Below are 20765 nucleotides of genomic sequence, written 5' to 3'. Positions count from 1 at the left end.
AAATATGGTAACACTTTATTTTAAGGTGTCCTTGTTACACATTACATGTACTTACTATTACAATAACAAAAAATTGATGCATAATTACATGCAAGTAACCCTAAACCAAACCCTAATCCTAATCCTAACCATAATGTAGTTGATTAATATTACTCAGTACTTAAATGTATAATTACACTGTAACAAGGACACCTTAAAATAAAGTGTAACCAAAATATTAATCATAAAACTTTCTTTGAGTATATTCTAATTATACAGTGAAAACAAAGACATATTTCACCCCAAAATGCATTATTTCGTTACACTTGCGCTGTTTCAGACCCCTTTGCTTTTATTTTTTCAGTCGGACACATAATGGAATTTGCATTTGTTATTTTTTGACACGACTCTTACCATTAATGACTCTGAAAATAAATACAGTGGTGGCCAAAATTGTTAGAACACTTGGCATATTTAAGAGGTTTCAGTTGTTTTTGTTGAATTGGTCATTACAATACCCATAAAACGAACTATTGCCAAAACTACCTGCGATGGAAGGAATCTGCTGGAACATTAAAAATGATGGACTGGCCCCCTCAAATTCCGGATCTCAACCCCATCGAGCAAATTTGGGGCGATTTGGAAAATAAACTGGACAGATCTATTGTACATTCAAAGGAAAGCCTTTGGCATGAGTTGCAGAAGACATGGGATAACATTAGTGTTGAAGTTCTCAGGAAATATACTGACACTATGCCAGAGAGATGTGCTGCAATTATTGCTGAAAAAAGGTGGACATATCAAATATTACATTTAAAATTGGATAAAAACAGTACGACTCACTTCATCTGATGTTTGTTGTGCTCAGAACAACCATCTGCATGTTTCATGAACATTATGAAATTAAATCATGTTTTGGAGGCAAAAAAGGTCAATATTTTCAGATCTGTCAGGTGTTCTAATAATTTTGGCCACCACTGTATATATTTTGTGAATTATTGCTTTTATGAAAGCTTAAATCCACTCACCTTCATTGACTTCATCACATTCTTTGTCATTTTGAGCTTTGATGATATATCGCTTAACAAGACGCTTCATAATTTTCTGTACAGATTAAATGCAGTAAATTCAATGTCAAATTGCAAACAAGCAATTAATATGCTATTATGCATAGCATAAAAGTGGAAGTAAACATGCCTGATATCGACTGGAGCTAGGAAGAGATTTGTCCTGACAAGTTTTGCTCTGTCCCAACTGAATTACGATCCAACAAATCACAAGAGCAATATAAATGGATTCATTTATTATGAGTGTCACACTGAATTTTCTTACTGTAATGTAGAATTAGAGGGGATTTTCCTCACCTCACTGAGCTCAGACCCCTTCATAATGGCTTTGTGTCTGTTGAAAAGCTCCTGCAAAAGACCCTTAGCCCCCATAACCAGACCCAGAACAGATTTGGGACTGGGAACCAAGTTAAAAGGCACAGGGAGAGTCCGGCCCTCCTCAAAGTAGGTGAACCAAAGCTTGGACCGGGCAAACTTCCACTCCACATCTGCATCATCCTGCAAGAAGCCAGGAAACACTAATGTGCAGAAGTACGAGATGTGAAAGAAAATGGTTTAGTTCAGTTAAAACTAATTAAGCAGTCAAACTAATTAGCCCATTCTGAGGAGATAAGGTTGTTTTTTTCCATAATATGCAAAAACTCTACACTGGGGTGCTTCATCAGCACAAAATCTTAAATACAGATTTACAGATTCCATGTCAGCAGATTTATCATGTCAGCAGCTCTTCAAAAGAAATATCAAGACATTAACAAAGAAGACATCAAGTACCTCAATCTCCTGAAAGGAATTGTTGATCATAGCAATGAGCATGTTGAGTAGGACGATGACCACTGTGACATTGTAAACTCCATAGAGAACATAGCCAATGTTCTCGATGAACTTGTGTCCATTGTTCACGACTACTGATTTGACTTCAGAAAGGCCAAATATTGCCCAAAACAATGTTTTGAAGCTTTCCTCTACACTACAGAGACATAGAGAGAAGATATATATTTATTGAAGGAAGTTAAAATTGAGAAACATTTCCTTTTCTCATAAGAAGCACATTTATTTTGCCAACTACGACATGTTCATGGATCAATTCACTGTGTATTTAAACTACTGTTCAAAAAATTTGGGGTCGGAACGATTTTTTAAGGTTTTTGAAAGAAGACTCTTATGCTCACCAAAGCTGCATTTATTTGAAAATATATATATATATTGTGAAATATTATTACAATTTAAAAGAAATGTATTCTATTTTAATGTATTTAAAAATGTAGTTTATTCCTGTAATGGCAAAGCTGAATCAATCTATCTATCGATCTATCTATCTATCTATCTATGTATCTATCTGTCTTATATTTTCCTCTTATTATAAGAGTAGTAAATGATAATTATACTTATGACTTTGTCTCTTTAATAATAGTGTTGTACCAGGATCAAGAAAAGATGATGATTCAGGAACATGGCTTAAAGGCAGGGTAGGTGATTTGGTTAAAAAACTGTTTTGTTGTGCTGGTTGAAAGTCTCTTCACATCCCGATAGCAATCACTAAGTTAAGTGGTCTAAATGTATTTATATCATCTGTGGAAGGCGTAGGACCATAAAATGTTCATCCAATCATATTCCTCGGTCTGAAGTTTACAATACGCTTTCCGACCTGTTTGTCAACCTATGTATTTACATACCTCTTCACAACCTGTTCGCGCAGACATTATACGTCATCAGCTTGGTCCATTATGCTATTGCAGACAGAGCGGGAATGGAAGGCGTTATTATTGTAATATTATGTGCTTTGTACTGTAATGTTTTCTCACCGGTGAATGAGACATGAGGTAATCTGACAGTGTTGCAATGACCCCCTCCACCGACGCCGTCTCTTATCGTGTCGCTGGTTAGCATCTGAGCAGGGAGTGTGGGAGCTAGTTTGCTATTGCTAGCCTTTCCGAAATCACCTACCCTGCCTTTAATGGGCAAAATCACCATGACTGTATTTCTACTCACGTTGTGAAAGCTTCATTCTGTTTAGCGCCCCGATAATATGAGAAGAGGTTGAACATTCCAATCATGAAGGCCAGAAAGACTAAAATGAAGATAACCATGAACTTGAAGATGTCCTTCACAGTTCGTCCCAAAGATATCTGCAGTGGTCCAAAGCTCTCATTCGCTGGCAGGATGTACGCAATTCGAGAAAAGCTCAGGACCACTGCAATGGCATACAAGCCCTCAGAAGCTAACTGAGGATCAGACGGGAGCCAGTCAATCCGAGCTGGAACAAAAAAGATATTTAGTCAAGTCAAGTCAAGTCACCTTTATTTATATAGCGCTTTTAACAATACAGATTGTGTCAAAGCAACTGTACAGCATTAATTAGGAAAATAGTGTGTCAATAATGCAAAGTGACAATAGTAAACACTCAATTTTTCGGTTAAAGGCAGTTCATCATTGAATTCAGTGATGTCATCATCCAGCTCAGTTCAGTTTAAATAGTATCTGTGCAATCAAGCCAATGATTTAGCCAGATAGGTTAAATTGTAATTTTGTATAACTACATTATACAAATATGTACATTATATGTACATTTTCCTAACTTGACAGGACAATCACTCACCCAACTGGAAGTATCCCACCTCAAAAGGCAAAGTTACATTGGTTAAATCAGTGTAGTGCTCATCAACATAGCATTGTGCTACAGATGCATGCCAGAAAGCCATTATCCTTGAGATGAAGGATGCCACAAAAATGGCCAACATTCCAAAGTCTAGCAAATTCCAAAGCTCAAGCAGATATTCTCTTGGACCTTGGGACCAGATCTCCTTGCACTCTGCCCAAATCATCCCTGTGCAAAGGACATTAAAACACAGAAATGAATGTTGCAACATGCAGTTTGTCTTGGGACATGCAAATGAACTGTACATTTTGTTCTCTAAATACAGATTGTAGTAGAGTAGTAACCTTTGACAAGTTAAAAATCAGTCAGAAACAAACCTATGACCCAGGAAATGATGAGCATTTCCATCCATGTAAAGGGAGTTGTTTTCATACGAAACAGCTGCGTTGGATAGTCATGAATGGTCATATTTGGAAGTAGCTTTGTCCCATCAAAGCGGTCTGCAGCGTTCATGACCAAAAGGCCAAGGAAAATAGTGAAGGAGGCCGCGTGTGCCACAAACTTAAGGAAAGGGCCACGCATGATCTTTCCCATCTGTTGGTAACATGATTTTTTACTGATTGTGGTGCGATTAACAAAAGATTTCATGTGCTGTGGATACATTCTTCTATTGTATATTTGTACATTACTGCTTATCAGCCTGATATCCTTATCAACATTACTGTGACTCATAGGATATGGTGGATATTTTAAGCACTGCTATAATTTACAACCATGGGAACAGTCTTACTGAGCAAAGATTTCATTTAATGATTCATATTAAAGCCATTGCTCAATACTTTAGACATGTACTGTATGTTCGAAATGTAATACATCTAATTTTCGCCAGTGTTATATAAACAGGATACCTTTGTGTGAACGTACTTACCTTGCTGCATGGTGCCACCCAATACACCATTGCTAGAAAGGGAAGTCCAATTGCAACACCTAAAACCACCAGGAACTTAATGGCGGTGGTCTGCTGCCTGAGTTCGGGCAGGTTTTCGTACCATATTGATAAGAGCTGTTGTTGACAGTTAGGATGGGCCACAAACTGTTTGGGACAAATAAATCAAAAGAAGCATATTGAGATAGAATCCCTGTTGAAAAAAACAGCATATGTTGGTTACGTATGTTTTTAAGTATGGCAGTTGGTTTGAGCTGGTTAAAGCTGGTTCTTAGTTGGTCCTTCATGAGCTGGCCCTGGTTGAGCAACTAGCTTCTGCTCAGGACCAGCTCATAACCAGCTCAGAACCAGCTTTTAACCAGCTTCAGGCCATCTTAAACCAGCTGCCATGCTTCAAAACATACCTAACCAGCATATGCTGGTTTTTCAACAGGGATTTGAAAGCAGATTATGAGATTTCTTTTTTGTTTTTTTTGTATTTACCTTTTTCAGTTCGTACTTTATTGTGAGTTTTAAGCGAATGAGACTTGGTCGTCCAGGCACTTCTAAAGTCTCATCCTCTTCACCATTCAGAATGGCTTCCACTTCCTCTGTACTCCGACACAGGTCCAGAAGCCCCACAACAAAGTCTTTGCATTGCATAGAAAGTTTCCTATATTCATTCTGAGGAAGATAATCATTACAAAGAACATGCAATCTTTTTACATATTTAAAGGAATAGTTCAACCAAAATGAAAATTCTGTAAAAATTCTTCTGTGGAACACAAAAAGAGAAGTATTGAAGAATGTACTGGTCGCCGAGTTTCAAAATGACAGTAAATCATGAAATAAGTTTATACAATTTATGGTCTATATTCCGTGTCCTATGACATTATATGATTGATTTGTGTGATGAACAAATATAATTGGTTATTCACTTATATTCTTTTCCTCTACTTAGTTGTCATTTCTCACATGCACTTTTATGTATTCAAAGAAGCAGTATGTCTATTGGTCACCCGACACACAATGGTTCAAGTTAACGGTCATGTCACATTGATGTCAATCTGCATATGCAGTATTTGACATTTTTAGTGAAAAATTTGGTAAAATTTAAGTCAATGTTGTTATTGTTAAACATAAATTAAAATTAAAACTGAAAACAAAAATAAAAGCTAATTCAATATATTACAGTTTTTCTCGATTGCTAACACACAATTCATGAAACAATTCACCATTTTCTCACAACTATATAAACACGATCTCAAAACTATACACCAACTTGTGCATACTTCAAACTTCCAGGTCAAAATCAAATACTTTAGTCAAAAACATGTTCTCTTTTTGCCAAAACTCATAAACACTTGTGCTCCTGTGCATATCATCCTAAGATTCTGACTGGTGTGTCATCAGTTTTGCTACTGAATGTTCAGACATGGATAAATGTGCACTGTTTGAGTTCATTTTTTGATGCTTGTGAAGTTAATTATATTGTGTGTTTGTGTTTTCTGAATGAGAACATGGTTAAACCTGTGCAAAATGATGGCGTTTTTGTGTAGAGTTTTGCAGAAAACACTGAGCAAATTGGAACGAGTGTGCAAACAGGTGAAATGTGTTAAAAGTTTTGAGAAAGTGTCTTTGTTTCGAGAACTGTATGAATGATTTGAAAAATTGGGCCAAATGAATCAGTTAGTGTGTTAGCAATCGAGAAAAACTGTAATAAGTATATAAATAATACTAAAATAATGATTTCAGTCTGCTTACACAAAAAATGTGTGACAAAATGTGAAATGTGTGAACTGGTGCTCACTTTCAAGTTATTTACTTGGAAAACAATGGCAAGTACATTCTTCTAATTTGTAATAAAAATGCATGATTTTCATGTTTGAGTGAACTATCCCTTTAAATGACAAACAGGCCTGGTTCCCACTAGGACTTAATTGCTGTACCTTAAATTCTTTTTCAATATTGGCCAAGGAAGCCAGCTCATTGCTGAGCTCCAGGGCCGCCAACACAGGATCCTCATTGGACAGAGAGAGGTACGCTGGACTGGCCAATCCCCTGTACGCATTGATACGCGAGCGGGAGTGCGAGAAAGAATCATACTTTTGATGATAATTGCAGGTGTTGCAGGCACAAAAGTAGTCATGTGGCTGCTCAATGCAAGCACCCATTCCAAGAAGAATGTGCACGATTTCATATTCGTGACAATGAGATGCTAAAATGATTGGAGTGACGTCATGAGAAAAGCGAGTGCCATCTTCGTCGTACGCAAAAAAATCATCATGCATTGGAGCCTGACTAGGGCTCGCTGTGAGTCTCTTGGAGTCGGCGAAAGCTTTGTGGCTCAAAATGGCCTCGACAATCCTGGTGTATCCTTTGCTGATGGCCAACAAAAGTGCATCCCCAATACGCGACAGGTTGTCTTTCTTCAACAGGAGTTCTGTTACTTCTAAGTGCTCGTTTGCCACCGCCAACTGCAATGCATTCTGGCCCATGTAGTCCACACAGTTAACGTCCAGCTCAGGGATCTCCTCAAGCATTCGGCGCACCACAGGTATGTTTCCATACTCGGCGGCATCAAGGAAACGTTCCTCTACTGGGGTTAGGCTGTTGGGATGGGCATTGAACATGTAGGCTGCCCCTCGCACGGCCTGCCTTCTGCCCTTGGGTAGCGCCTGTCTGGCCAGGTTCTCACTATGATTAAAACAGATGAAAAACGTGTACTGTGGCCTCTATTTCATAAAATGTTTTTAACTATTCACACCACTTAAGTTACTCGAAAATAACCAGTTACCAATCTTCCAAATGTTGCACTGTCATTTTTCATTATACATTATAGTATATACAGTATATTCAGTATGGCCTATGCATTGTACAGCATTGTATTTGTGTATTTTATTGATGTATATTTATTTTAAAACAAATGTATACGTATTTTATATAAAACTTTAATTACTAATCTATATAATAAAATATTATCATATTAAATTAATGTTATATTATTGTATTAATAAATATTATATTATCACAATATATATTAATGCTTGTAATGTGTAATGTTGCCGAAACAAATTATGTATTTAAAAAATATAATGTTAATATTGTCTTTAAAAGTTAATTAATAATTATAGAGAAAGAGAATGAAACAATTAATGTATTAAAATTATATTAATATTGCATTATAGTATACATTAATGAAATGTAAAATGTAATGGTATACATATATATATGTGTATGTTTTTGAATAATACATATTAAATCTTCATAAGATTATTTTTGCTGTTGTCTCCATCCAGTAACATAACATTTATTCACACAAACAAATGCAAACAATGGTTTATAGCCGATAGGTTGATAAACAGGCATTAATGCTAATGACTTTTGCATGATAAGCTTTTTAATTGCATTACTAGTTTCTAAAGCCAAATTAATGAAACCTGACATTTTAAATGAACAAACCAATTGAGAGATATTTCATTGAATACTGAGTGACAGTTTAAGGTCAGGACATTGAACTACCGGTATATATTATCTTAGAAGGCAATGGCAACTAAACATACAGTACGTACAACAAACTTGACCAACTCACCCATGGTAGTGTCCATAACTGCCATAACAGTCCTCTCCAAAGTCTTCGTTCATCAGTAGATTGTCTTTACTTCTGTTCCTCTTTTCAATTGTGTGATACTTTGATTTATTTCCATCCTCCAGAACAGGTCTCCTTTGATTCATACTTCCAACTGAGGCAGTTCACGTCCGAAATGTGAATACAGCAAAGCTAACACATCCTGTTATCCAAACATCCAGCTGTGAGTGATTGAGTGTGCGCTACACACTGGCAAGTCACCATCTTCTACAATCCTTTGTTATGATCCCGTTTAAGTCTTGAGATAGTGCAGAGCACAGAGGAATTCTGAATGTTCTTTTCTACTCATTGGCTATAAATGAGAAATATAACAATCTTCATGGTTTACGAAATCAAAAAAAAAAAATTTCTTTCTTGCTTGTTTTATTTGATCAAACTCAATGAAGCTTAAAGCATTTAGTTCTGATTTCACCATTAGACAGATAACAGAATCCAATGATTAGTAACATTTTCAATATGAAGAATCACTGAAGAAATTGCAGAAATGCCACATGCAGCTCCCTCACCTTTCAAAATAAGTCTTACGTTTTATATTCCTCTCTGTTTGTATTAGGAACGGTGATTAAAATCTGCTTTCAGCTTCCAAAATCAAAACTCAGTGACGGAGTGCAGATGTAGAATCCCTTTGGGTCTGTTTCAGCGCTCCCAATAAACCTCTACATCTTGTGTGTTCATTACGAGCACCCAGCTCTCTGTAAACTGTGGGAAATAGCTTCAATGGAATTCCAGACTGACCAATCATCAATGTACATTCAGCGGCGGCATCACACTTTTGATTCGCTTTATTTTGCCTCTCTCTGGCATTCTGTGTGTGTGTGTGTGTGTGTGTGTGTACAGTATACCCACATGACTAATGTGTACGTGCTGTAGTGCAGAGTATACTGCCTCAGAAATCTTAACTGAGTATGTGAGCCAAACCAATGGGTCAAAAGGTAACCCACACAGTGGGTCATGGGAAGCCACTGTCTTGTTTCTATTCTCATGTTGATAGGCCCTGACACTGATGACTATCAGAGTGACTATTTTTAGACTATTTTTTTATTATTTCCAGTGACAAGATAACCATCTGCCTTTGGCCCATGCTTGTTGCAATGCAACTTTATAGATAGTTCCTTTAATAAATGGTTGTATTGCAGTTTATTAAAGTCTAAAACCTTAGTCTGTGTGAATAATCTGAAAAGGGCCATATTATACTTTATTGTAGCAGCTTTCCCAGCTGAAGTCATCTTATAACACAAGGTTCTTGCATCTAAACAGTTGTTATTTATTTTTACATGACAATTTCCCACCCTGTCTGGAATATTAAAGTGTGTTAAACGAAATCTCCTTCGTCTTCGTGCTCCTCGCTTCCACACAGTAGTTTGTGAGAGAATATGAAAAAAAACAAAGAAAACAAAGAAACAAAACAAAAACAAAGAAAAGTGAGCGTCGCATTTTTCTCCTCGTTTTGTTTTCTTGTATTTTGATAGTGTTTTTTTTTTTCTCCCCTCCATGGACACCGCCGCTAAATTCACCTCCCTAGCCCGTAAAGACCTGCCCTTCTTGGAATATGCGAGGGAGTTCTGTGAGCTCGCCGTGTCAACAGCGTTGGATGATGCCACACTGAACACACTGTCGACCTCCACTTCCCCGTCGACCTCCCAGACACCACTGGACTGTGCTGGAGGGAGGCAATTATCCGGTGTCTGGAGAGCGTCCGGCCCCGATCCAAAACACAGCCAGACCCAGAGCCCAGCCCACCATCACCCCGCTGTGCGGAGCAAGAGCCTGAGCCCACAGATGACGGAGAGCCCGAGCCCGAGCCTGTCGCGACCAATGAGCCATCGCCTATAGGAGCGACAGAGTTGAGGATCGCCTCGGAGCCAGAGCTTCAAGTGACTTCAGACCAGGTGCGAGAGCCAGCAACTGAGCCTGTGCCGGTGGACTATGTGAGGGAGCGCGAGGGCTTGGAGAGAAGCCCCGCCCACTGCACCACCGCTGAGGGTGAGCATCCCCTGGGCTCTGGGGACTTAATAGACTGGGAGGCAGATTTATATGCGGACATGCCCATTCTCCTCCCACCTTCCTCGGACTTACCAGTCTGCCCTGAACTGTCTGACAGCCCTGTCGTTCCCCTGTCTGACGCAGTCCCGGTGCTGGGAGTCGTGATTTGGTGTGTGTGGGCAGCGCACACCAGTCCTGAGAGCCCGGAGGCTCACAAATGCCCACCCAACCTCCAGCTCATGCCTCCTCCACCGCTGTCGTCTGGCAGCCCCTCTGCTCACCATCTGTGCGGTGGGATCACTGCGGGTCTGCCAGTCTTCATCGGCGTCATGGCTGGAGAATGGAAAAGGATTTTGTAAGATGGAGAGGAACATTTGGGGCCGTGGTTCTGCTGAGGGCAGGTCATCTGTGCTTCCAAGAAAGGAAAAGATAAAAGGCATCAGTCAACAAACTCCCATTTAACACTAAACACTCTTGAGACTCACTCGTCTCGGGCCGGCCCAATTTGTTGACATTAAATGCTTGTATAAAAATTGCTGAGGACAATAAAACTAAAGCAGCCGTAAAGCCGTAAAGCCTCCAGCCTCTGAGTACCGAACTCCACCTCGGCCCGTCGACCCAGCGGCTCCACCATGGCTCCTAGCTCCCTCCTTTCCACTGTGGCCCGTCAGTCCACCGGCTCCGCCGGGCTCCCTCATCCCTCCGGCTCCACCTTGGTCAGTCGTCGACCATCTGTCGCCTCGGGACTCCACTCCTCCGGCTGCACCTCGTCCCTCCGGCTCTGTCAGGCTCCTCCTTCCCTTCGGCTTCACCGTGGCCTTCCGGATCCCCGCCTCCACCTCGGTCGCCGGAGCCATCTGTTCCGCCTTGGCCCTCTGGATCTTCCTCGTCACCCTGGCTCATCAGCTCTCCGTCTCGGCCTTGAGCTCCTCCTCCACCTGCTCCGCCGCTGTCGGTCGGCCCCCTGGAGTTGTCAGCCCTTCCTCCACCTGCTCCGCCGCTGTCAGTTGGCCCCCTGGAGTCGTCAGCCCTTCCTCCACCATGGCTCCTCCCTCCGTCAGCTCCACCGTGGGTCACCTTCATGGCTGTGCCCTGGGTCCCGCCTGGCTCCTCCTACTCCAAGTCCCTCCAGTCTCCTCCCTGGCTCCTCCCTCTGTCGTCTCCACCCTGGACTCTGTTTGCCGTTTTCCTCCCGGGTTTCCGTCCTCCACCCGAACCTCCTCCTGAGTTCCCCTCCGTCCCTCCCTTTGTTGTTCCTGCGGCGTGAGGACGCGCTTTCCGGGATGGGGGCGAACTGTCACACCCCTGGACTGTTTGTGTGTGGGTTTTTATCCCCATGTGCTCTCCGTGACCTAGTTTTCCCTCATGTTTGATTGTGTTATTTGGTTCAGGTGTGTCATGTTAATTACCCTTGTTTGTGTTAGTACTTATAGTGTAGTCTGTCCTGTGATTCCTTTGTCCGGTATTGTTTTTGTTATGTGCTATGTGTGTCTCCTGCCTGCCCTGTGTTACCCACTGTCTGGAATATTAAAGTGTGTTAAATGAAATCTCCTTCGTCTTCGTGCTCCTCGCTTCCACACAGTAGTTCGTGACATGCTGAGCATTAAAGATTTCTTTCAAAAACATTAAAAACATCTTACCAACCACAAACTTTTGAACGATAGCTTATACATATTAATTAGATATTAATACGTTGTGTATATTAATATAAAAGGTATAAATTGTGACACTCCATGACTAAATTGAAACACTCCAAAGAAGTCTGTAGGTCACTTGCTGTGAACTGAAAATTCCACCATGTAAATGATATAAAAAATATATATATACAGTCATGGCCAAAAGTTTTGGCAGTGACATAAATGTTGTTTTTTGCAAAGTTTGCAGCTTAAGCTGTTGTGGTGTTCATTCACATTGTTTCTAGATTGTTGTGTAGAGTGATCAGATACATTTTAAATAATTGCTAAATGCTTCATTGGCCAAAAAAGAAACTTTTCACAAAAAAACTAATTTCACAGTTTTTTGATCCTGACACAAAATGACCAGCTAGCATTAATCGACTAATCATATCAGCAGCACATGTGAAAGTGTGAATGATTACTAGTCAGGTAAAATCACTATCATACTAATTAGATTGTAAGAGCAGACTGATTGCTATAAAAGGAGGGAAGAAGTGCTTCCAATCATTGTGTTCTTGTTAGCAATGGTTACCTCCAAAGAAAAACATGCACCCATCATCGCTTTGCATCAAAATGGCCTCACATGCAAGGAAATTGCTACAAAGAATATTGCACCTGAAAGAACCATTTACCGGATCATCAAGAACTTCAAGGAGAGAGGTTCGACTGCAGTGAAGAAGTCTTCAGGACGTCCCAGAGTGTCCAGCAAGCGCCAGGACTGTCTCCTCCTGAGGAGTCAGCTACGCAATCGTGTCACCACCAATGCAGAGCTTGCTCAGAAATGGCAGCAGGTTGTTGTGAGTGCATCTGCACGCACAGTGAGGCCAAGACTTTTGGACAACGGCCTTGTTGTCCAGCAAGCGCCAGGACGTCTCCTCCTGAGGAGTCAGCTACAGAATCGTGTCTCCAGCAGTGCAGAGCTTGCTCAGGAATGGCAGCAGGTTGGTGTGAGAGCATCTGCACACACGGTGAGGCCAAGACTTTTAGACAACGGCCTGGTGTCAAGAAGAGTAGCAAAGAAGCCACTTCTCTCCAAGAAAAACGTCAAGGACAGACTGAAATTCTGCAGGAAGTACAAGGATTGGACAGCAGAAGACTGGTGCAAAGTTATTCTTCTGATGAAGCTCCCTTCCGACTGTTTGGGACATCTGGAAAATCGATTGTTCAGAGAAGATAAGGTGAACGCTACCATGAGTCCTGTGTTGTGCCAACAGTGAAGCATCCTGAGACCATCCATGTGTGGGGTTGCTTTTCAACCGAGGGAGTGGGTTCTCTCATAATTCTGCCCAAAAACACTGCCATGAATAAAGAATGGTATCAAAACGTCCTGCAAGAGCGACTTCTTGATGGGTCAGGATGGGTCATTCCATCAGTCAGGATTTGGACCAGAAGCTAATATCCAGCATGCCAGAGTGAATTGCAGAGGTTATGAAGAACAAGGGTCAATACTGTAAATATTGACTAATTATATATTTTTTGCCAATAAAAGCAATTCAAAACTTATGATATGCTTATCATTGTTTTTCAGTATACCATAGAAACATGTGGAAAAATTATCTACAAATACTGAAGCAGCAAACTTTGCAAAACACAAAATTTATGTCACTGCCAAAACTTCTGGCCATGACTGTATATATATATATATATATATATATATATATATATATATATATATATATATATATATATATATATATATATATATATATATATATATATATATATATATATATATATATATATATATATATATATACAAACTTCTTCAAAAATGGCATGAGTAATGCATGTAACAATAAAGGCAGAGTATCTAACAATAAATAAATTAAAAAATAATAAAACAAAATAGTTTTTTCTTGTTAACATTCTCCAATAATTCTCCAATAACTTAATCTGTTTTATTTACAACTTCAGAAAAATCTTTTTTTTTTTCAGTGTGGGAGGAAATTTTGCATTCTTAATCTTCGAGAGTTTTAAGTGAAGACAATGCCGTTGTCCATATCTCTTTTAAAACAATCATCCCTTTTGTCATGGTGTTCAGTGTAATCTGGTTTCCCTCCACTCTCTCACGGTGACTCCCACATAGACCCAGGGCAAGGTCCTGCTCACGAAACGCATCAGCAGAACTGGACTTTTTGTTTAGTCTTTGGCAGGACAAAATTTGGCAGGATTCTTTGCTCTAAATAGACATAGTACAGATGGTTTAACATATACACACGTAACAACTGACATATTTACCCAAGGACAGTGATGCTAATAGCGGCCCACACACTATGCAGCTTATTTTAAGCGTGTTAATTATCTCTGTCCTGCCAATGAATCAGGACAAACAATAGGCCACCCACGTCAATAGCGACACTGCTGTGCACCCTCATTTCAAAGTGCCTGGTCACCTAAAAGCTTTTTGTTGTCAGAACATCATAACATCTTTTTTATCAATCTTAATGAATGCAGTCTAAGAGAGAGCTCAGTAAATATTTTTAGGAACACATTACCGGTTTTTACTGTGTAACCAACAATGTGAATTTATATCATGCAACTGTGACTTTGTTTCTGTAATTACGACTTTAAATCTCCCAAAGTGACTTTATATGTCGCAATGTGGTTGGATCTTGGAATTGCAACTTTATTACTCATAACAAAGTTGTTATAGTTTAATATATAGGGTTTTTAATTTAGTTTACATTTTCAATTTAAAATTATTTTTTAAGTTTGTTTTTATTTCATTTTCAATTTAAAATTATTTTTTAGTTTAGTTTCCATTATTGTGCCAAGTCTGTTAGTTATTAGTTACGTTAATTTATATTTATATTTGTATTTTTATTTTATTTCTATTTCTCACACGAGTAAATTACTTGGCAGGGGACAAATTTGTGTAATGTTGTTAAAATGATTCCTTATTCAGTCCAACATAACATAACTTTGCCCGCATTTTATGGATTTATGGACAACTGCATGTCCTCTGATGATCTTAATACTTGTTCAAATGAGGGTGGGCTTTACTCATTGATGGTAAATCAGACTTGTTGAACTTCTATCATAATTTAATTCTGCCATACAAAGAGTGCAACTAAATTGACATTCTTTAAAAGCCCTAATTAGAGTTTATAAATAAAATGTTAAAATGGTATTTCTCCATCAGTCACTGATTACCTCTTCACTGTCAATCCTTGTCTGCTTGATTTAAATCAAAGAGGTTATGGCTTGATTAAAGGTCCTGCCTCTGACTTAGGAGGTGGCCATCCATAGTGTAGAACTTTATGATGGCCAGTTACATTTTAGGGATTGTTGGGCCCACTTCATTAACTGTAGTCCAAAGTATTAAAAACAAAAATCATTTTCAAAAATTATGTTAAAATCAAAGGATCATTTCTGCTTCATTTTGAAGCAATGTGTGATAGTTTCAGTTTAGTTCTTAGTTAGTTTTTCTAGGGCTTTTATTTTTGGTATTTAGTTTCAGTTTTAGTGTAAGTTTCAGTAAACTGTAATAACCTTCAAAACTCTCAGGACTTTGACTTCATATCTTGAAATTGTGACTTTATTTCTCATAACTGTGACCTCATGGAATTATGTGACTTTATTCCTCTGTGACTTTATACCTCAGTGTTACTTTATTTTATTTTAAATTCAAGATAGATTTTTACACATTTTTATTTTATATTACTTTATTTTAACCTCTATCTCACAATTAGCATTTTTATGTTTACTCTGAAAATGGAGGAAACAGGCTTTGAGTAAAATCTCATGCAAACATTCAATTGAGAATTCCTGGGAATTTCCAGTGTTGATAGTTGTTGTGGAAATTCCCAATATTACTCTGACTTCACCACTGACAACTCAAACAACTACAGTTGTTAATATAGTAACTACAGTATCTCGGGCTAATTCCCTGAATTCCCCGAATACTTACAATACAATACAAAGAACTACAGTATCGAGCTAATTCCCTGAATTCCTCGAATAACGTACTTACAATATAATCCAATACTTCCCTGAAGTATGGTGACGGTGTCCCATCAAGAAGCTACTATCACTACCTCAATCACACATACGCATACAGGTCTTTAGCATCTATACACTCTCACCGCCCTTCTCAGTTGTACGCCGTTACCTCAGCCCGAGGACGGCTCTAGTCTTCCAACACTGTCTTTGCGGTGGTCTTTTGAGCGTAGAATCTTTAGTACTTCTATTCTTCAGCTGCGCAGCATATACCAGACACCACTCCCAAGTTGCTTTTTGCAGGAATGAAAGTTTTATTCACGGCCGGGAGCCCACTGGTCACAACAACCAAGAGAGACTCCCTGAACAGAAGGATGCATGAACATTTATACCTTGTAGTTGAGTAAAAATCAATGTCACTCAAGTCTTCTTCACTGTAATTGGTTATACTGATCTGGTCATTGGTTTGTCATATGACTGTTAGTTCTACTGTTTTAAGCACTTTTTAGGTAAGTGTAGATTATTTAATCATAGGGACATGGTCTTTGATCTGAGCATTCTTTTAGTCTGCACTTTTCTGAACATTCTATGTTGAACACACCCTTTTGACTCCTTCTGAGGCCATTACACAAAATATTTCCATCACATAGTTTGACAGTTTCTTTCAGACTGAATTATTTGGTTTAATCTAGCGTGGTTCCATGTAAATAAAACATTTTAGTAATGACACAATTCCCTTTATTCATAACAATAATAGATTATAAATATTTTGGGCTGTGACCCAGGATTAAAAAGCATGGTGGACTAAATCACAATGCCAAAATTGCTTTTTTAGAAAAGCTCACAGACATAAATGCAAGTTTTTAGTGACTCCAGATAATAAGTTGTTCCACTTTAATGCAAAAGCTTCAGAAGCTTCAGCGATTTATTTTAAATTTGGGATCTCAACTCTTCTGATCTTCATAGTCACTGATTTGATTTTGACAAGCGTGCCATTTTTGGTCCAGGTGTCCCAGTGGATATGTGACTGGGTGGAGAGATCTTGGTCCAATGGTGAGCCATTCAAATTTGCCTTGCCACACTGGTTAAACCACCATCCTGTGTTATTCTGGTTCACACTGCAGCTCTCAACAGCTTTATTAGCAAAAGTGCAGAATGGAGAACAACCGTCGTTGTCAACGTCAGAGGTACTGAAAGGGGCCGTGTCTTGATTCTGCTCTTGGTCATACCCTCGAAAAGCATCACCTGCAGAAAAAGAAAGAGAAAGTGAAAGTGAAAGAGAGTAAGAAAGAAACTGTGATAGATTGCATGTTTAATGTAACTTGTCAGTAGGTTTCTAGACTGTGCAACTCATAAATTAATCATCAGCAGGCCCACAAGGAATATGTGGACATTATTTGCATTTCCCATGCTAATTTTGAAGAAAAAAGCAGTGTTATTGGGAATAATATTTGCTATTGGCTGACCTGCACTACCAGCATATCTGCCAAGGTGTATTGCAAAGAATTTGGTTTCATCTTCAAGCCAGAAATTGTCATATGAAGCATAGGTGGTGGTGTCATCTTGCGAGACCAGAGACACGTGCAGCTGGAAGCGTGTGTTTCTTTGATTGACAATATTGAAGATTTGTCTCAAACCCAACCAGTGTTCACCTTCAGAGACACAGATGAATTCAATACCCGTTTTTTATTATTTAAGACATTAACTGTATAACTGAAACCTGTATGAGTTTCTTTCTTCTGTTGAAGACAGAAGATATTTTGAAGAAAGTTGATAACCAAACAGTTGCTGGTAGCCACTGACTTTCGTATTTTTTTTCTGGACTATGGAAGTCAATGATTACTAGTTTGGTTACTAACATTCTAAAAAATATATCTTCGTTTGCATTCAACAGAAGAAAGAAACTTATAAAGGTTTGGAACAACGAGAGTGGATAAACGACAGAATTTTAATTTTTGGGTGAACTTTCCCATTAACTGACTAACGGTAGCCTACCTGGCAAGTGTCCAAATCCATCCAAGTACTGTGACCACATTTGTTTGAAGTCAGTGAGACCATCCGTCCTTCTCTGTATTACTGTCCATCCAACCTCCATGTAATCCATCTCACAGAACACCTGTTTAAGATGCTTAATTCATCATGTGTAAACCTAAAACCATGTTTGATTTGCTTTTAGATTAAAATAACTGTGGTTGGAAGCTTTTAAACAAAACTAAAAGAAGGTACTTTCCTCAAAGGAAACATCTGTGTTTTCTGGCTGAATTATATAAATTCCACTAGGGATTTTTGGAGAAACGGCACCTAGCGTCTCTTGGATGTCACTACAGTCTTTCCCTGTGGAATGAAAGGGAATTCACTATGAGGATGTGTAAATGATAAATATTTGACAGCATGTTAATCATCTCACCGTGGGACTCCATTGGCTTTACGGAAAAGATGTCACTGTTGCTTCTCTGCACATCTGAACTGAGTGTGTTTACTTTGGCCATAAGCTCGATTATCTAGAAAAAGAAATCAAAGCAATATGTTGAAGAATGCAGAAGAGGATATGCGGTTTGGAAGTTTGGAAATTTTAGAATACCTGACTTGAGAGGAATTCCGAGACTTTCTGCTGTTCATCAATGAGATCTCTGATCAACTTCCTAGTGTTTCTTGTATATGACACTATGGTATGCTGGAGGTTACCTAAGACAAACAACCTTCATTAAACTCTGTGAGAACCACAGTGGGTTTAAAAGAGTGACAAAGGGTAAATGTAAAGCGTGTGTAAATTATTGAAATATGTGACCCTTGACCACAAAACCAGTCATAAATAGCATGGGTATATTTGTAGCAATAGCCAAAAATACATTGTATGGGTCAAAATGATCGATTCTTCTTTTATGCCAAAAATCATTAGGATTAAAGATCATGTTCCATGGAGATATTTAGTCAATTTCCTACTGTAAATATATCAAAACTAAATTTTTTATTAGTAATATGCATTGCTATAAGAACTTCATTTGGACAACTTTAAAGGCAATTTTCTCAATATTTAGATTTTTTTTTTGCACCCTGAGATTCCAGATTTTCAATAGTTGTATCTCAGCCAAAAATAGAAAGCTTATTTATTCAGCTTTCAGATGATGTATAAAATTCAGTTTAAAAAAAATTGACCCTTATGACTGGTTTTGTGGTCCAGGGTCACATATTAATATGCACATATGCACAGGGTGCACTGTGTGCACAAAAAAATGGAACACCTACTGCACAAGGAATGTTTCTCATCACGCATTAGCTTTGCAGTCATTTCACATGGCATAGTGCATTTGTCTTTGTCTGCGTCTCTGTGATAATGCTCTTTTTGGCCTTGAAGAGAGGCGTCCTCAGATTCCCCAGTCAATATAGCAGGATCATTGCGATTAGTACTGCTAATATTCTAAGACAAACAAAATATACCACGCATTATTACATATTCACAAGTTGCATTATACAACAAAATATTCATTTACAGTATAAATAATTTGTAAAATATAATTTAAAATATGATTTATTGCATTAACATTAAACTGAATTATATATTTCACTTAAAAAAGTACCCTTTTCCAGTTGTTATATAAGCACCATATGTTGACTTAAAAGTATTTTATTGTGATAAGAATGAAATACTAATGCATTGTAGCAAATATTGCAAGAATCTAAATAAAAACTTTATGGTTTATTAACATTAATTACAGATTAATTACAGAAGGGAGAAGTTTACAACACTCACCACAGCTGATGATGCAAGAAGATGCAGAAATAAAGTGATCCAGATCATTTTGGTGTATGCAGCAGTCCCACATGTGAAAGTGTGAAGATGTGCACCTTCCAATGAGACGGCAGTTTTCTCCAGCATTCTCTTGTGGACCGGACTGCCTCTTTGCTTCAGAAGAAAAAAAAAGGAAAAAGAAAGAAAACCTCACAAAAAAACACAAACAGCTGTTCTCACCTCAACAAAAAGTGTCCAGACCAATTCTGTTTCATTCTAAAGTACTTTTGCTTTATTGCACTTCGACAACATCCTGTATTGGCTATGAAAACCAGATGCTGAAATGTGACACTTCTTTCTGTTGAGGTGGGAATCAGCAGGACCCAGAGCAGCATTCGTAAATGCATTCCTTTCGAAACACAGGGAAATCCTGGATATGATAGAATGAAAACACACTAAGATATATTACCTTCAAATCACATAGATTAATAAATGTATATTTTTCTTTATAATAGACCATTTGTTGCATCTTCAAAGCTAATTTGTGCAAATTCTAGTCCATTTATATAAGCCTGATTCAAACTATATACTGAATTCACTGCAAGTTTATTTGAATAAAAGCATGCCAAATGCATCAATATATATATATATATATATATATATATGTAATTTTCACTGTACTCATGGCATCTATGCAGAAATTCTTGATCATGATCAAAAGGGTTTCATGTTATTGTCCTTCAGTATACACTTAAGGAACCCATCTGTTGGGCATTACGGCCCGTTCACACCAAGAAAGATACAGTGACATGAAAAGTTTTTTGCCCCCTTTCTATTTTTTGTTTTTTTTTGCATATTTGTCACATTGAAAAGATTCAGATCATCAAACAAATTTTAATATTACACAAAGATAATGCAAGTAAATACAAAATGCAGTTTTTAAATGATGATTTCATTTATTAAGGGGAAAAAAGCTGTCCAAACCTACCTGCCCCTACGTGAAAAATTAATTGCCCCTTCCTGCTAAATCATGAAAAATGTGATTAACTGTGATTAACCACATTATTTTAGAAAGCTGAGTTAAATTTCACTAGCCAAACCCAGGCCTGATTACTGCCAGACCTGTTGAATCAAGAATTCACTTAAATAGAACCTGTCTGATGAAGTGAAGCATGCTTAAAGAGCAACACATCATGCCGCGATCTAAAGAAATTCAAGAAC

At 38.3% G+C, this 20765-nt stretch overlaps 2 protein-coding genes across 3 annotated transcripts in view; both read right to left on the bottom strand.

Moving 5' to 3' along the window:
* LOC107731462 (short transient receptor potential channel 6) overlaps positions 1-8375 on the bottom strand; it is a 10205-nt gene extending 1830 nt beyond the window's left edge. Inside the window, exons 1-11 of the mRNA XM_016542554.1 lie at positions 8160-8375; positions 6517-7264; positions 5072-5251; positions 4571-4735; positions 4020-4236; positions 3643-3870; positions 3036-3300; positions 1818-2013; positions 1344-1544; positions 1177-1233; positions 1008-1083 (exon numbers count right to left, since the gene is read on the bottom strand). Coding sequence (XP_016398040.1) covers positions 1008-1083; positions 1177-1233; positions 1344-1544; positions 1818-2013; positions 3036-3300; positions 3643-3870; positions 4020-4236; positions 4571-4735; positions 5072-5251; positions 6517-7264; positions 8160-8302 — 2476 coding nt within the window. The 5' untranslated portion in view covers positions 8303-8375. The remainder of the gene's footprint in view (positions 1-1007; positions 1084-1176; positions 1234-1343; positions 1545-1817; positions 2014-3035; positions 3301-3642; positions 3871-4019; positions 4237-4570; positions 4736-5071; positions 5252-6516; positions 7265-8159) is intronic.
* A 7737-nt stretch (positions 8376-16112) lies between these two features.
* On the bottom strand, positions 16113-20573 carry angptl5 (angiopoietin-like 5). Of its 2 annotated transcripts, none has more exons than XM_016542555.1 (9): positions 20533-20573; positions 19566-19974; positions 19061-19232; positions 18396-18499; positions 18222-18315; positions 18045-18148; positions 17810-17930; positions 17281-17466; positions 16113-17059 (listed from the first exon to the last, which is right to left on the bottom strand). In XM_016542555.1, the coding sequence occupies exons 2-9, from the start codon at positions 19689-19691 to the stop codon at positions 16740-16742; spliced, it is 1227 nt and encodes a 408-aa protein (XP_016398041.1). In that variant the 5' UTR covers positions 19692-19974; positions 20533-20573; the 3' UTR covers positions 16113-16739. The 2 variants fall into 2 exon arrangements, with proteins under 2 accessions (XP_016398041.1, XP_016398042.1); XM_016542556.1 differs by lacking the exon at positions 20533-20573 and adding an exon at positions 20221-20282 and having other exon boundaries at positions 19566-19953.
* Between the last annotated feature and the right edge of the window lie 192 nt (positions 20574-20765).

Source organism: Sinocyclocheilus rhinocerous, unplaced genomic scaffold (genome assembly GCF_001515625.1).
Source record: "Sinocyclocheilus rhinocerous isolate Xijiao unplaced genomic scaffold, SAMN03320098_v1.1 scaffold2988, whole genome shotgun sequence".
NCBI classification, from domain to species: domain Eukaryota; kingdom Metazoa; phylum Chordata; class Actinopteri; order Cypriniformes; family Cyprinidae; genus Sinocyclocheilus; species Sinocyclocheilus rhinocerous.
Note: the sequence above shows the minus strand (reverse complement) of the source record. Positions and strands in the feature narration are given on the sequence as shown.